The sequence below is a fragment of the Microcaecilia unicolor genome, chromosome 6 (genome assembly GCF_901765095.1).
Source record: "Microcaecilia unicolor chromosome 6, aMicUni1.1, whole genome shotgun sequence".
In the NCBI taxonomy this organism is placed as follows: Eukaryota; Metazoa; Chordata; class Amphibia; order Gymnophiona; family Siphonopidae; genus Microcaecilia; species Microcaecilia unicolor.
Window position 1 is genome coordinate 48,007,319 of NC_044036.1, and position 16,822 is coordinate 48,024,140.

At 42.8% G+C, this 16,822-nt stretch overlaps 1 protein-coding gene across 3 annotated transcripts in view; it reads right to left on the reverse strand.

Moving 5' to 3' along the window:
- The window catches only part of ZRANB2 (zinc finger RANBP2-type containing 2), a 120,075-nt gene that overhangs the window by 21,515 nt on the left and 81,738 nt on the right, over nt 1-16,822 (reverse strand). For 2 of the 3 annotated variants that reach the window (XM_030205465.1, XM_030205464.1), the window contains exon 7: nt 7,673-7,868. In XM_030205465.1, coding sequence (XP_030061325.1) covers nt 7,673-7,868 — 196 coding nt within the window. The remainder of the gene's footprint in view (nt 1-7,672; nt 7,869-16,822) is intronic. The other variant, XM_030205463.1, reaches the window with a different exon arrangement.

A 16,822-nucleotide genomic window follows, 5' to 3' on the forward strand; every position in this document is an offset into this window, starting at 1 on the left:
CTTATAGATGTTGAAAGCAAGACACCTTACAATTGCAAAGGTTCTGAGAAAGTCTCACGAGGCCGCCACTTGAACTCTCTGCAACCATTCTGAAGTGGCGCCGAGAGTGAGAGATCTGCGGCATCGCCAGGCAGGAAAGAGGGGGCTCCTTTCTGCCCTGAAGAGGCCAAGGGCACGACAATAAGGTGCAGGATGAGAGGGGAGGGGAGGACACCCTAAGGCCCGCCCGCCCTCTTGCTCGCCCACCCACCAGCAAGCTAGCCTACCCGCAAACCTGGACAAACAGGCAGGCAGGCAAAACCTGCATGGACATCAAGTGGTGTCCACAAAAAGAGGACATGCATATGGTAACCCTAGTAGAAGCCCAACTTTTACTGCACCTTAATAAGTACCCTCCCTAAATGATTCCATCACTGTGGATTTGAATTAGATTAAGTGTGATTTTATAATTTTAGGTGTCCTTTTACTAAGCTACAGTAAGCATTAATGCATGCTTATTATAACTTAAAATGCCTTATCGCAGGGTGTGCTTGGGCATCACACAGTAATTTTGCAATGTGTGCATGCTGGGACGTGTTTGGAGGCGGAGAGTGGGTACGGCTATGCTAATCAGTTATCGCGTACTGATTAGCACGTAAGCCTTTACTGCTTACAAAACAGGTGTCTGTTAAGTGCTGACACACTAATGTGAAAAAAGCAAATGACTATCTTTGGAAAAATTGACCATTCCTGGCAACACTAAAAGTGGCCTTAGTGTGTGGGAAAGATCAGCATTGGAGCTAATGCAAGCTACTTTTTAGCGCTGCTTAGTAAAAGGGCCCCTTATTATGAATAAGAATGTGGTCTTCACTCAAGGAGAGGAACTGACCGACACATGATTATTTCCTTCCCAAAACTGTAATTCTAATCAGGAATTCCAAATACAATTAGTCAGTTTCTGACATAGTAGATTCCAGATCATGATTTTCAAGTTTTTACATTTGTTACTGTTACTTTAACATTGAATAAATGTAAGTGAAAATGCATAATGTTTCTACTAAAGGCAAGAGGATGCTTATATTTTGTTTTGTGACTGAATACAGTTTGCTGTTATAAACACTAACCAATACTTTGAGTAAAAAGAATTGGCATAAGCAAAATATATTTTTGAAAATGTCTTTCTACAATTCAAAAGAAAAAATGTACTAATTAAAAAATTAAACTAATGGCTGCACTGTATGCTGCTATAAGACATATGACAGCTTAGCATGAGGCAACTAGATTAGTATCCCATTTGGTAAAAGATCCTGTTTTCTGTATATGCTAACTTTGCTAAACAATCTGCTCATTTTTAACATTTCAGGTGAACTGGCCCCCTCTTCCAACATTAACATTTATACAACCAAGTGAAATAAAAATAAAATTAAAAGTTGCTCAAATTATGGTGGGTTCTTCTGTAGAAACCAATTCTGGTGCCGTAGAGACTGTCTCAGATATGCACACACGGGTTAGATAAGCTGATCATGATCACTTTATGAAAGAGTAAAATTATTTTGCCTTAAAAAATAAGAATTAAGGACACATGGGTCAATATTTAAACAGTGTGGTCAGTATTTAGTATTTTTTTTAAACATTGATCAGAGTATTGAAGCATATACCATTTTTCCTAAGATATCCAAATTATCTGGACATTGGAGCTGAATATCCCTGGTCTCTGGATAACTCCCAGATCCACTAACGTTCTACCTCGAGACTGTCTCAACACTATCCAGAGAGCACCAGGGTAGTCTGCAATGATTTCAGGGGCAAAATCCCTGGATAGCCCCTGCCAGAGCAGTCATCTGGGTAGCAGATGCTGCTAATCAGATAAGTGCATTTGAATATTGGGCCCACTGTACTTAAAAGTCTAAAAGGAAGTAGATAAGACATAAAACAAATTTATAATAAGAGTGGTTGCCCTTTTAAGATTCTGAGGCTTTTTTCTCCTTAATATTTAAAAATTAAATTTTAGCTTATCTATTGTAAAGTATCTATTGTTACAAAAGTTACAACTGGAGGTTATCATTATGCAAGATTGACTTAACAGTAAACAAAGAAAAATGAATAGAAATCAAAACATTCTGTTTTTCTTGGATCTGAATTTCAGAAATAAAGTTATAATTCCCACAACTAAAACATGAACAGCATTTAAGCTAGAGACACAATAATAAGAGTTGACTAAAAATACCTCTGCACTGCTAAATATCACAAATCTGTGATAAAATTTTAAAATGACTACAAAGCAAACTGTATGTTTGCTTTCAAAGCGCTATTTTAACATGGGCTGTATTCAGAACTATTAGCTAACACTATTATTAATTATCAGAGATCTGGGCGCTATGATAAGAGTAGCTTACAGAGCACAGGCTTCGTGACAGGACACAGCAGAGGATTCATGACAGACCTTTGTTATTTTTCAAGCACGGGCCAATTTGTCAAAAGACATCAATGCAAGAGACAAGACTATCAGAAAAAGCAGCAGACATTCTGTCAACCTCCACCATTCTATTTCTACCCCCCATCCCCTACAAGTTGGCTCTTCACCTCATCCAGTTTTTTTTCTTTTAAATCTCCCCTTATACTTTCTCTGGAGGCTAGTTGTGGTGCCATCTTTTGAACAGCTATTCTGTTTATTTCCAGCACCAGGTAGTTCACAATGAGTTTGAACTGCATGGTGCTCTCCAAGCCTTGTGATATCAGAGTGGGGTTTTAGGCAGCACACAGCTCTAACTTACCGAGAGCTCTGTGGCAGAGGTATTAAACAGAATAACTATTATGGAGGTATGCCAGCCTCAAGTCTAAGGAAAAGGTGGGCGAGGGGGAGGGGCGATTATGTACTGGGGAAAAAGTCAGGCGACCAGAGATAGGGTTGATGGGGGCCACCACTGGCCACTGGGGCCTTGCAATGAAGAAAGGGAAAATTAGTTTCTTACCTGATAATTTCCTTTCCATTAGTCCCGACAGATCAATCCAGAGATTTGTGGGTTATGCCCATCTACCAGCAGGTGGAGATAGAGAACGCCAGAGCTCTGCCATCCAAGACCCTGTGCAGCAGCCTCACTTTCAGTATTTTTCATAACAAAGCAGTATGGATAGAAGGAAAAAAATTGGAATGTCCTGCCTCTGTCCAGAGAGAAAAAGAAATTCCAAACTGTGTGAACAAGTTAGATCAACCTTGAAAATAACAAGCAGCGCCACTAAACAAGAAACTACGCATGAAACACGGTGACTTTGATCCACAGAAACTTGCCATTTTCTAGCCCTATTTATTTTTTTTTAATTTTGTAAACATTGCTAAGCTGCGTCTACAAACAAACAGCCAGTCAACCACACACTCATTCACCAAGACAGAATGAAGTGACAGTGGAAGGGTGGGTCTCTGGATTGATCTGTCAGGACTAACAGAAAGAAAATTATCAGGTAAGAAACTAATTTTCCTTCCAAGTTATCCCGCAGATCAATCCAGAGACTCGTGGGATGTAACAAAGCAGTCCTCAAGAAAGGTGGGACCTGGAAATCCCTGCAGACAGAACCAAGGCTCCAAACACGGGCTCACCCAAGCCGTCCGTGCTTTGTAAAAGTGTGAACCGAGGACAATGTAGCTGACCTACAAGATTCCAACAATAGAAATAGACTGCAATTCTGCAAAAGACGTAGATTGTGCCCTTATGGAGTGCACTTCGAGCTGCAAAGGTGGAGACTTACCCGCCAACACATAAGAGGAAGAGATGGCCTCCTTTAGCCACCATGCAATAGTAGCTTTAGAAGCTTGATTATCCTTCTTGTGGCCAGCAAACATGAAAAGATGAGAGTGACAGAACTCATCGGTGACCTCTAAGTACCACATAAAAGTTTGCACACATCCAAATAGCAGAGAGAACAAAACTCTTCTGGGTAGTCCTCCCAGCAGAAAGAAGGGAAGGAAATCGACTGGTTTAAATGGAAGACCAAGACCACCTTAGGAAGAAAGGATGGAACTGTCCTGATTGTGACCCCTGCCTCTATAAACCGGAAGAATGTGTCTCAATGCGAGAGAACCTGGAACTCCAACATGCACCAGCTGAGGTAATGGTTATCAGGAAGACTATCTTCAACATAAGGACCTTTAAGATGAGCTGATCCAAGGGCTCAAACAGAACTCTGAAAGGCCCAGAGCACCAGCTTAAAAGTAGAAGATGAACAGTCTTTTGTGGTGGGGTGGGGGGAGGACACAACACCAAATGGTTAACTCCCCTGGAGAAACCGAACAATGTCCGGATGTGCTGGTAAAGAAGACTTCTGAACGAATGCCCTTATCAGCCAATTGTCCAAGTAAGAATGGACCTGAATGCATTCTTGCCAAAGAAAGGCAGCAAACACAACCAGCAACTTGGAGAAGGCTCATGGAGCCACTGCGAGCCCAAAGGGCATGGCTTAAAATTATAAGTGCTGGTCAAGATGGCGACGTGGTGAATGTAGGAAGCAATTCTTGGCTTGGCATTTTTCTTTCCTTTTAAGAATTTTCTTTTTCTTAGAAACTTAAAAATGCCTCATACTAAAAGGAAAGGCTTGGTTCGGTCTATCCCCCCCCCACCTACCTCAACCTTGTCGCCGAACCAACAGAGTTTAGAACGCTTCCTAACGAAGGCTTCTCGAAGTGAACAGGGAGTGGGGAACCCCTTAGCAGAGCCCTCCGGAGAAGCGGAGCTCCTGCTGGGAGCTGAGGCGTCGCTCTCACCACCCTCAATCTCTAACACTTCTCCGTGCCCAGCACTGGCTGCACTGCAGGCAAGGAATCCACAAACCTCCGAAGTGGTGTGGAAAGATTCCCTTGGTGGGGGGCCTATATTGTCGGTTCAGTGCTCGGAGTCAGAGGCCCTAAAAACATCCGAGGCCTCCGAAAATAACACAGAGGTTAATCTGGAAAGGATTTGCCTTAAACTTAACAAAATGGACTCAAACATTACAAAAATCTTCTGGCAATGTAAATGCTTTATTCCTTAAGTTTGATGAACTGGTTAATAATGTGGAGGTATTGAAAAAGAACTTAATTGTAAGAGAAACTCAACTGGGAAAAGAACTGGAACATTTGCAAAGTTTTAAAGCAGCAGTGGCTAATAAGATTTTGCAGAACAGACGGATTGAACAGATAGAAAATTATAATAGAAGGCTGAATTTACGAATATTGAATTTTCCTAAAATACCTGGAATGTTACCTATTGATTTATTTAAGGAATTCCTGATTGAAAATTTAAAAGTGCCTGAAGAAGCTATTCCTCCTATAACAAAGCTATATTATATACCGCAAAAAACAAGTATGAAAGAGGGACAACATGAACACGTAAATGAACAGCCTAATATTGATGTTGATAATATTTCTGCTTTCCTGGAACAATCAATTGAAATAATAACCATTAGAGCCACTTTGCTAATCGCATTTGTGTTTGATCAGGACTTAAATGCGGTCTTGAGACTTTACTTTAAATTACCAAAGACCCCTTTTTATGGGGAGAAAATCTGGATTTATCCCGACGTAACCCGACAGACCCAAGATAGGAGGAAAGAGTTTCTGAAAATGAAACAAGAAGTCCTGAAATTGGGAGGGACATTATTCCTCGCATACCCCTGTAAATGTTTGGTCCGTTTTGCTAAGACTAAATATTCTTTTTTTGTACCAGAACAGTTGAAATCCTTTCTAGATACTAAACAACTGAGATAATATAAGAATTATGTGAAGCCACCATGCGTAGAGCCTTACTATATGCTAAGTTAATCCGCAAATAAATCTTAAGTTTTGACTATATCCCCGAATAGTGGTCTAAGAAAACGTTGAATAATATATATATTATGTCATGAATAAAAATGTATGATTTATTTATTTATTGGCTTATATTTAACGCTGTATTTCTGTACAAGTAGAATGCTTGCTAAAATATAAAATGAATAGATTTAAACATTTAAAAAAAAAATTGAAAGTGTTCCCTGAGCACAGGGAAGCGGTGATGAGGCAACCAAATCAACATATGCAAATATGCCTCCTTTAGGTCTAGAAAGGTGAGAAATTCTCCGGGTTGAACCTGAAGGGAGAGATCAGGTGTAGAAATATTAAGCATCTCCACTGCCTTAGAAATCAGGGAAGGCAATTCCTTTTTCTTGAAGAGCCTAGGAGCTATAGGATCATCACTCTCCTCCGGCGGGAGCTTCTCCTCTTCCAATGGATCCGATAGCAAGTGGCATGAGGCCCCAGAGAGGTGGCCTTCTGAGCCATGACCAGAGGGAGATCTCATCAAGCTCCCTGTGGAACTTCAAATGTGCCCCTTTTGACACCTGGCCCAGTGGATGTCCTCAGGGGAGCAGAGGAGGCCTGAGAAGCTAGGGGTCTCTTCAGCAAGAAAGCCTAGTGCATCAAAAGTACAAACTCCAAAGAGATTGGAGTTTCCGCTGCCAGAGAAGAGAAATCTCTTAAAATGGCCCAAGAATGAGGTTGTATAGCCCCCGTATGAGAAAACTGGCCTGTAGGAGGGGAAACCACTGGCGATTGATGGGAGTCAGAACTTGTCAGAATTTCAAAGATGGTGCTGCCGACGCGCAGGACAAGTGGAGCCAGCCAAAACTTCCCGCGTCAAGCCTGCTTAAATCCACGAGCCAGCCAGCATAGAAACCTCGGCCCACGGTGGGTTGTGTGAAGAGGTACGAGCAGCACATGTGCTTCAAGTCTCTGACACTGCTCTCTGGTTCCCATACCGAGAGCAGCGCTTGTCTGTTTCAGCGGGAGTGGCCATAAAGTCACAAAGCAAAGAAAAGCAGGTACTCACACTTAGATGAGTCAAAGTTAGCAGAGGCAGAGAAATTACAGGAAATTTGACCCCAACTGCTCAAATAGCACTGCTGGCACTTTTAAAGTGGTTTCAGATGGCTTCTGTGGTTTGTTTTTTAAATACAGATTTTTGTTTTACAAAAACCGCAGCAAGCACAGCAGCAGCAGACTGGGGCATGGGGGGGGGGGGGGGGGGGGGGGGGGGAGGGGGGAGAGAGAAGATGAGGGATCTGGCATCACCAGATGTGCCCCAGAGTCTAATAACTCACACCCCAAAAGCTCAACTCAACCTGTAGGATAGGCCAGGAGCCAGTATCAATTTACAGCTTATGATCATCCACCTGCTAGATACAGAGATTACTGGAAGTGAGGCTGCTGCATAGGGTCTTATATGCCAGAGCTTTGGTGTTCTCTCTATCTCCACCTGCTGGTAGATGGACATAACCCTCAAGTGTCTGCACTGATCTGCAGGATGGCATGGAACACAAACTCCTGGAGAAGGAAGAATTTGTCCAACGTCCAAATTCCAAACCATGGCAATTATAATAAACTATTATCTACCAGTAATATAAACCATTGCATCATAACTAATGCATTGGTTGGCTACACTAAAATGTTACTTTAAAGCTTGACAAATGGAAAAATATAACAGGATTTCAGGTAATATATTTTAGCTATTCACAACCATTAAAAAAAACCTTAAAACAGAAGCTATAAATCACAGCAACACGTACATTTTTAATAGTTCATGAAAACAAAAAATTCATTCAATAAGAAAACACAATAAAGTTATAAATAAATAAGTTAAGTAGATACTGACATTTTGCCTGGTGTTACCCTTGATCTGTACCCGTTTACCTGGACCTAGACCTTGAACTTGAGTGAGAGGATGTACGTGAAGACGATCGGGAGTGCGAAGATCGTGACTTAGATCTACTGCTCCGATTGGGTTTCTTTTTTTTTTTGTCATCTTCATCTTCACTGGCATCAAGATTGTATTTTGACAGATCACCATCTTCCTCTTCCTCTTCCTCATCCTCATCATCATCCTCCTAAAGAAAGTCAAAAAATACTAAGAGTTCTGATATATAAACAAATTACATTTTCTCCAAACACTGCACTTGAATTTTTTCTGTCCTGAATATAGGGAGACAAAATTCTGCTTCCAATTAAGATACTTTTCCCTAACAGGAAATATACAGTAACACTTTCTTTGCTCAATATGCTAATTTCTCTAGTTCTTGTGTCCCCATTTCAGTTCTTTCTCCTTATTTTCAATCTTATTTTTTTTCATTCTTCACTCACTGCACCTCTCCCTTCCCAAATATATCACTTTTCTCGTCACCTTCCGAGTATAGTCCCGCTGCCTCTTGCTCTGACCCCCTCCCTTATTAAACACACCAAATGTCTCCATTTTCTGCATGGTAGGGACTTTAAGAATCATAGACTGTCAAGCACTTGAAGGATATGAAGCCCCAAATGATACCAGAGGACAGAAGCCAATTCTCCTCCTCCACCTTAAAGATTGTAGGCATTCTTGATTGAATAAAAAAAGTCTCCTGCAAACGTGTTAGGTATCATTAGAAGAGGTTGCTCTTTCAGGAAATCAAGGGAGAGGGGTGCAATTGTTCTCCCAGAGGTGGTTCCCTCACTACCCAATGAGATTTGGCAGGCCCAAGATCATTCCGGTGGGAGGTTGTCTCTGTCATTTTAACCAAACATTATAACAATGGGCCTTGATGTCATTCAAAACTTATTCCCTAGATTGCATCATTCCACTCTCTAAAGCCTATACGGCAACTTCTTGCAGCTGGCTGGCTAAAAGAATAATAATAGAAATAACTGTGGAAAGACCTCTTTATTGGATACTATGGCACCAATTCCAGTTGAGGAGTAGAGCCTGGGTTGTTATAGCATCTACTTTGTAGTAACAAAGAAGAAAAGCAATTTTTACCCATTCTCGATCTCTGGGCAATTCATTTATGTCTTCAGGTCTAACAATTTTCAATGGAGAATTTAAGGTCACTGATAGTTGTAGAGAAAATGTTCCTGTCCTCCCTCGATTTCTTACATGCTTACCTTCAAAAGCTGATTAGAGAACATTATCATCAGTTCAGGGGCCATCCATTTGCAACACCACCAAGGATCTTTCAACGGTGATGGTGGGAGTAGTGCCTATCTTTGCCAGGATGGCTAACTGCTTCTCTCTCTCTCTGTTTCTTCTGTGTTGCAGTCCCTCTTAAGTGTGATCATCTTGTTCTTACTTCCAGCTTCCCTCCTGGCTCAACTCTCCCTCCCCCTCCACTTCAATGTTAAAGTTAATCTCAGCAAGCTGCTCTCGTTTACATGAAGGCTGTCCAGGACATGCGTGAAGAACAGGCCATGCTCCTTTGGGGAATTCCATTGTTTTTTACTTTAAATCAGGCACTCTGCTGTTTCTGATTTGCCGATTCTTTCCACTATCTCAATATGCCTCTCCTACCCCACCCCCATGGATGATAGAGTCAAAACCCTCACAAAAGCCCTTATTCTATTCTTTATATGTGTTTGTCACCTAATCTCCAATATTTAGGTTTAAATCAAATACTTCTGCTAGACAGAAATTTCAGTAGACAATGATGCCAACCCAATGACTGTTTTGATGTAAAGGCAATGAGTATAAGAAATACTCTGGGTCCACATCAAAGTGTGTTAAAAATTATACAAGTCACTTAAAAAAAAAACAAACAAAAAAACCCCCATGCCTATCCAATGCTACCTCATCATATGTCTTTGCTCTAAAAAAAAAAAAAAAATCTAGCAGCAGTATTCTGCATTAGTTGAAGTTGGTGCATCACCTTTATAACGACTCCCAACTACAAAGCGTTACAATAACTGTGAGGCAAACTTAGTAATTAAACCAGTAGTCTAAAATGATCCAAAAAAAAAAAAAAATACGGTGTAAATGCTTCAGTTTAAGAAAATCAGTTCCAAATAATTTTTTCACTTGTGGCTCTATTATGAGAGCAGATTCTAAAATTACTCCTAAAACCCTAGATGTATATAAACTGCAATTCTCATTCTTGAAGGAAGAAATAACTCTGCAGGTATTATGTTTGGAGCAATACTGAACCGGAGAATCTTAGTTTTGAATATATTTGGCTTTAAATAATTTTTAGTGGTCTATCGTACAATAATATGTACCCAGTCGTCTACTAAATTGACTGTGTTGATCAAAAGTTTCTGAAAAGGATCCATCAAGGCCTGTACCGTTTGAAGAAAAAAAGCTCACCATCCTGAGAAAAGATACAAGAAAATGACCAATACTAATCTCACAGGGTGAAGAGGCCTCTCTTAAACAACATGCGCCTGACAAATTAATCTGGAATGTTCACATAAAGATCACCCTAAGCAACTTTTAGGGTGGTTTCAGAACTTTATAACTGTATCATCAGTATAACGAAACGAGGATTCTATTAGACTCGAAGGGTATTGCTTACCATTTTAAAAACAAAGTTGTAGATTTGAGGAAGGACCTTCTCTCCACCTATACCTGTCTCTGAGCCCTTGGAACATCTTTAATTTTTCTTCATCTTCCAACCTGAAAAGGCACTACTATCCCTGAAGTCATTAACCTCCCTGGCTGACCCTCTGTCTCCCTACTTAGGTCTATAACGGCCGACCCTCTGCTTCCTTACTTAGGTCTATAACTACCAGTGCGCATTAAGGGAACAATGCATACTTTTCAGTACAAAATACCCAAACAAAAGAGGGGGGGGGGGGGGGGGGACTTCTTAAAATGTCAACACTGACATTTCTTGCCCAGTCTCCACCCGCTTGATTCTAGGAATCTAAAAAAAACACATTTATCACATTGAACACTAAATGCACTTGAGAGGTTTTTTTTTTAGACCAATGAGTAAGAGTAGAGTCTAACTGAGGTACAATATGGTGAGAAAATTAAAAGTGCTACCACAGGCTCCCTATTTTTCAGTTAAGTTACCTTCTTTGTGGTTGTTTGCCAATGGTTTTTAATACAACATACGTTAATAATGAATGCCAACCAAGCAAATGAATTAAAGGCAGCTCATTATTATACAAAATGAACAATGCATCTTGCACCTGACCTTGTAAGCTCCATTACCCATGGAAAGATAAGGCCTTGGTAGGAATAAAACGAAGATATTTACCTGTAGCAGGTATTCTCCGAGGACAGCAGGCTGATTGTTCTCACATGTGGGTCGACGTCTGCGTTGGCCCAGGAAGTGGCATTTTGCAAGCAAAATATTAAAAAATGTTTTGCCAGTCTTCTGGCACGTGTGCAGCGTGCATGCGCAGACTGATTTCCTGCTCATCACGTGAGCGTGTCTCCGCAGTTAAATCAAAAAGCATATAAAGAAACAAATAACTCCAAAGGGGAGGTGGGTGGGTTTGTGAGAATGATCAGCCTGCTGTCCTTGGAGAATATCTGCTACAGGTAAGTACTTTGCTTTCTCCAAGGACAAGCAGGCTGCTTGTCACATGTGGGGTATCACTAGCATCCAGGCTCACTCAAAACAAGGAGCAGTGGTCAATTGGGCCTCGCAATGGCGAGGACGTAACAAAGATTGACCTGTGTAGTAAATTTAAAACAAATAGGAGAAAATTCTTCTTCACCCAACGCATAATGAAACTATGGAATTTGCTGCCGGAGAACGTAGTGAAGGCGGTTAGCTTGGCAGTGTTTAAAAAGGGGTTGGATGGTTTCCTAAAGGATAAGTCCATAGACCGCTATTAAATGGACTTGGGAAAAATCCACAATTTCGGGAATAACTTGTATAAAATGTTTGTATGTTTGGGTAGCTTGCCAGGTGCCCTTGACCTGAATTGGCCGCTGTCGGGGACAGGATGCTGGGCTCGATTGACCTTTGGTCTCGTCCCAGTACGGCATTACTTATGCACTTATGAAACTAAAAACAACTAACAGAGTGCAGCCTGGAACAGAATAAAACGGGCCTAGGTGGGTGGAGTTAGATTCTAAACCCCAAACAGGTTCTGCAGCACTGACTGCCCAAACCGACTGTTGTGTCGGGTATCCTGCTGAAGGCAGCAGTGAGATGTGAATGTGTAGACTGATGACCACGTTTCAGTCTTGCGAATCTCTTCAATTGAGGCTGACTTTAAGTGAGCAACCGACGCAGCCATGGCTCTTAACATTATGAGCCATGACATGGCCCTCCAGAGTCAGCCCAGCTTGGGCATAAGTGAAGGAAATGCAATCTGCTAGGCAATTTGAGATTGTGCGTTTTCCAATGGCGACGCCCCTCCTTTTGGGATCAAAAGAAACAATTGGAGAAATGAAACTAAAACCAAAAAAATAAGGGAATGAAGTCTTTTTTTTTTTTTTTAGACAAATGAATAAAACGCAAAAATCGCGAAAAACGAAGACTCTTGATCCTGGGCCAAAACAAGGAGTACAGGAGAAACCTGTCGCACCTCACCACGGAAAAAAGAAAACTGAGGACATGTGCTTGCACGACGGGCAGGAACAGTCCACTGTACGCGTGTCAGAAGACTCTGATAAAACGTTTTTTAAATATTTTGCTTGCAAAATGCCGCTTCCCGGGTTGACCCACAAGTGAGAACAAGCAGCCTGCTTGTCCTCAGAGAATTAATTATATCCAAAAGAACAGACATACAAAAAGCTGCTCTTAGTGCTTCTAGTCCATAGTTCAGCTTTTGATCTAGTAAATGAGTATTCCTTGTCCACCTGTAACAGCTTGGCCTTGGGAGAGCTACATTAAATCTTTTCTAAGTAACAGGACTGCGTGCACTGGGAGTCCACATTGAGGAGCATAATTGAATGGGGACGACCATCTATAAGGGCGCCCATCTCTAAGGACATCCAGGCGAAGGGGCGGGGAAACCCGTATTATTGAAACAAGATGGGCGTCCATCTTTTGTTTCAATAATACACTCAGGGACGCCCAAATCCCAACATTTAGGTCGTCACTACTACTACTACTACTATTTAGAGATGGTCGTCCCCGGTTTTCGGCGATAATAGAAACCTAGGACGCCCATCTCAGAAACAACCAAATCCAAGCCATTTGGTCATGGGAGGAGCCAGCATTCGTAGTGCACTGGTCCCCCTCACATGCCAGGACACCAACCGGGCACCCTAGGGGACACTGCAGTGGAGTTCACAAATTGCTCCCAGGTGCATAGCTCCCTTACCTTGGGTGCTGAGCCCCCCAATACCCACTCCCCACAACTGTACAACACTACCATAGCCCTAAGGGGTGAAGGGGGGCACCTAACATGTGGGTACAGTGGGTTTCAGGTGGGTTTTGAAGGGCTCCCATGTACCACCACAAGTGTAACAGGTGGGGGGGATGGGCCTGGGTCCGCCTGGCTGAAGTGCACTGCACCCACTAAAACTGCTCCAGGGACCTGCATACTGCTGTCAGGGAGCTGGGTATGACATTTGAGGCTGGCAAAGAGGCTGGGAAAATTTTTTATTTTTTTAGGGTGGGAGGGGGTTGGTGACCACTGGGGGAGTAAGGAGAGGTCATCCCCGATTCCCTCCGGTGGTCATCTGGTCAGTTCGGGCACCTTTTTGAGGCTTGGTCGTGAAAAAAAAATGGACCAAGCTAGCCAAGTGCTCATCAGGGGCGCCCTTCTTTTTTCCATTATCGGCCGAGGACGCCCATCTGTTAAGTGCGCCCCAGTCCTGCCTTCGCTACACCGCCGACACGCCCCCCGTGACGGAAAGCAGTTGAGGGCGCCCAAAATCGGCTTTTGGACGACCCTGAGAGAAGGACGCCCATCTCCCAATTTGTGTCGGAAGATGGGTGCCCTATACATTCAGAGCTCTATCTGATAATTTATTGATTTTATATAATTATTTATATAATGCAGAAGCTTATAACTTAACAATTTTCCCTATCCAAATGAGCCCTTGGCACCTCTTCTACTTCTATCCCTCTGCCTGTCGGCGTACCTCAGGGTTCTGTTCTTGGTCCCCTCCTCTTTTCTATCTACACTTCTTCCCTTGGTTCATTAATCTCATCCCATGGCGTTTCCTAACATCTCTATGCTGATGACTCCCAAATCTACCTTTCTACCCCTGATATCTCACCTTGCATCCAAACCAAAGTTTCAGCGTGCTTGTCTGACATTGCTGTCTGGATATCTCAACGCCACCTGAAATTAAATATGACCAAAACCGAGCTTCTCATTTTCCCCCCCAAACTCACCTCCCCGCTCCCCCCGTTTTCTATTTCTGTTGATGGCTCTCTCATTCTCCCTGTCTCCTCAGCTCGAAACCTTGGGGTCATCTTTGACTCTTCTCTCTCCTTCTCTGCTCATATCCAGCAGATTGCCAAGACCTGTCATTTCTTTCTTTACAACATCCGTAAAATCCACCCCTTTCTTTCCGAGCACTCTACCAAAATCCTCATCCACACCCTTGTCACCTCTCGTTTAGACTACTGCAATCTGCTTCTTGCTGGCCTCCCACTTAGTCACCTCTCCCCCCTCCAGTCGGTTCAAAACTCTGCTGCCCGTCTCGTCTTCCGCCAGGGTTGCTTTACTCATACTACCCCTCTCCTCAAGACCCTTCACTGGCTCCCTATCCGTTTTCGCATCCTGTTCAAACTTCTTCTACTAACCTATAAATGTACTCACTCTGCTGCTCCCCAGTATCTCTCCACACTCGTCCTTCTCTACACCCCTTCCCGTGCACTCCGCTCCATGGATAAATCCTTCTTATCTGTTCCCTTTTCCACTACTGCCAACTCCAGACTTCGCGCCTTCTGTCTCGCTGTACCCTTCGCCTGGAATAAACTTCCTGAGCCCCTACGTCTTGCCCCATCCTTGGCCACCTTTAAATCTAGACGGAAAGCCCACCTCTTTAACATTGCTTTTGACTCGTAACCACTTGTAACCACTTGCCTCCACCTACCCTCCTCTCTTCCTTCCCGTTCACATTAATTGATTTGATTTGCTTACTTTATTTATTTTTTGTCTATTAGATTGTAAGCTCTTTGAGCAGGGACTGTCTTTCTTCTATGTTTGTGCAGCGCTGCATACGCCTTGTAGCGCTATAGAAATGCTAAATAGTAGTAGTAGTAGTAGTAATTTGAAATCTGGAAAAAGCATTGCTATCTCTGAAGCTGTCAACCTCCCGGACTGACCCTCTGCCTGCTAAATTTTGGGCCCATGCTGTTTAAATCTGTTTTTCTCTCCGTTGGTGACCCTTGACCATAACACTGAGGTAGTACATATATTTTTTTCAAACAAGACATCCAGCTTATTGCCTATATATAATTATAGACTTTCTTATTCTTCCCACCCTCAATGAGTGTCTAGATGCAGCTGCTCAATGGTTTTCCCAGTTGAGGTTGAAACTCAACTCTTTAAATAAGAAGCTATTACTAGAAAAATATTGATACTATCCCTACCACCATCTATTTCGGATACTGCCATTCAGTTTAAGGTCCCAACCTAGATGTTGAAGGATAGTACTGCATCAGCTGTAAAGTCTTCTTTCTAAATTTTGTGCAGCTCTGTCCATTAGATGTTTACTACTTGAGGACAAAATCCTTCAAGTACTGTCACATAAATTGATTCTAACCTGCTTGGACCACTATAACACTCTTTACGGTGATCTGAAAATCACAGGTATCTATCTTCATTTTCTCCGAAGACAAGCAGGCTCCATATTCTTATGTGTGGGGGGTATCCCTAGCCCCCAGGCTCACTCAAAACAATGAACATTGGTCAATTGGGCCTCGCAACGGCAAGGACGTAACAGAGATTGACCTGAAAATAAATTGAACTAGGTGAGAGCGTAGCCTGGAACAGAACAGAACAGAAATGGGCCTAAGAGGATGGAGTTGGGATTCTAAACCCCGAACAGATTCTGCAGCACCGACCGCCCAAACCGATTGTTGCGTCGGGTATCCTGCTGGAGGAAGTAGTGAGATGTGAATGTGTGGACTGATGACCACGTTACAGCCTTGCAAATCTCTTCAATGGAAGCTGACTCTAAGTGAGCCACTGACGCAGACATGGCTCTAACATTATGAGCCGTGACATGGCCCTCTAAAGTCAGACCAGCTTGGGCGTAACTGAAGGAAATGAAATCTGCTAGCCAATTGGAGATGGTGTGTTTCCCGATGGCAACTCCCATCCTGTTGGGATTAAAAGAAACAAACAGCTGGGCGGACCGTCGATAGGGCTTTGTCCGCTCCACGTAAAAGGCCAATGCTCTCTTACAGTCCAAGTTCGGCAAGAAATTAGGGTGAGTGCGGAGGACTACTCTGTTATGATGAAATTTAATATAAGGTGCATGGACTACAAAGGCTTGGAGCTCACTGACTCTACGAGCTGAAGTAACAGCCACCAAGCAAATGACCTTCCAGGTCAAGTACTTCAGGTGGCAGGAATTCAGTGACTCAAAAGGAGCTTTCATCAGCTGGGTGAGAATGATGTTGAGATCCCATGACACTGGTGGAGGTTTGACAGGGGGCTTTGACAAAAACAAACCTCTCATGAAGCGAACAACTAAAGGCTGTCCAGAGATAGGCTGACCTTCTACACGTTGATGGTAAGCACTAACTGCACTAAGGTGAACTCTTACGGAGTTAGTCTTAAGACCAGACTCTGATAAGTATAGCAGGGTCCGTGTAGGACAAGAAAAGGGATCTAGGGCCTTGCTGTCACACCAGATGGCAAACTTCCTCCATTTAAAAGAATAACACTTTTTCATGGAATCTTTCCTGGAAGCAAACAAGCCTTGGGAGACACCCTCGGAAAGGCCTAAAGAGGCAACTTCTAAGTTCTCAACATCCAGGCCATGAGAGCCAGAGACTGGAGGTTGGATGTAGAAGCGACCCCTCGTTCTGAGTGATGAGGGTCGGGAAACAGTCCAATCTTCACAGTTCTTCGGAGGACAACTCCAGAAGAAGAGAAAACCAGATCTGACGGGGCCAGAAAGACGCAATCAAAATCATGGTTCCACGGTCTTGCCTGAGTTTCAGCAGA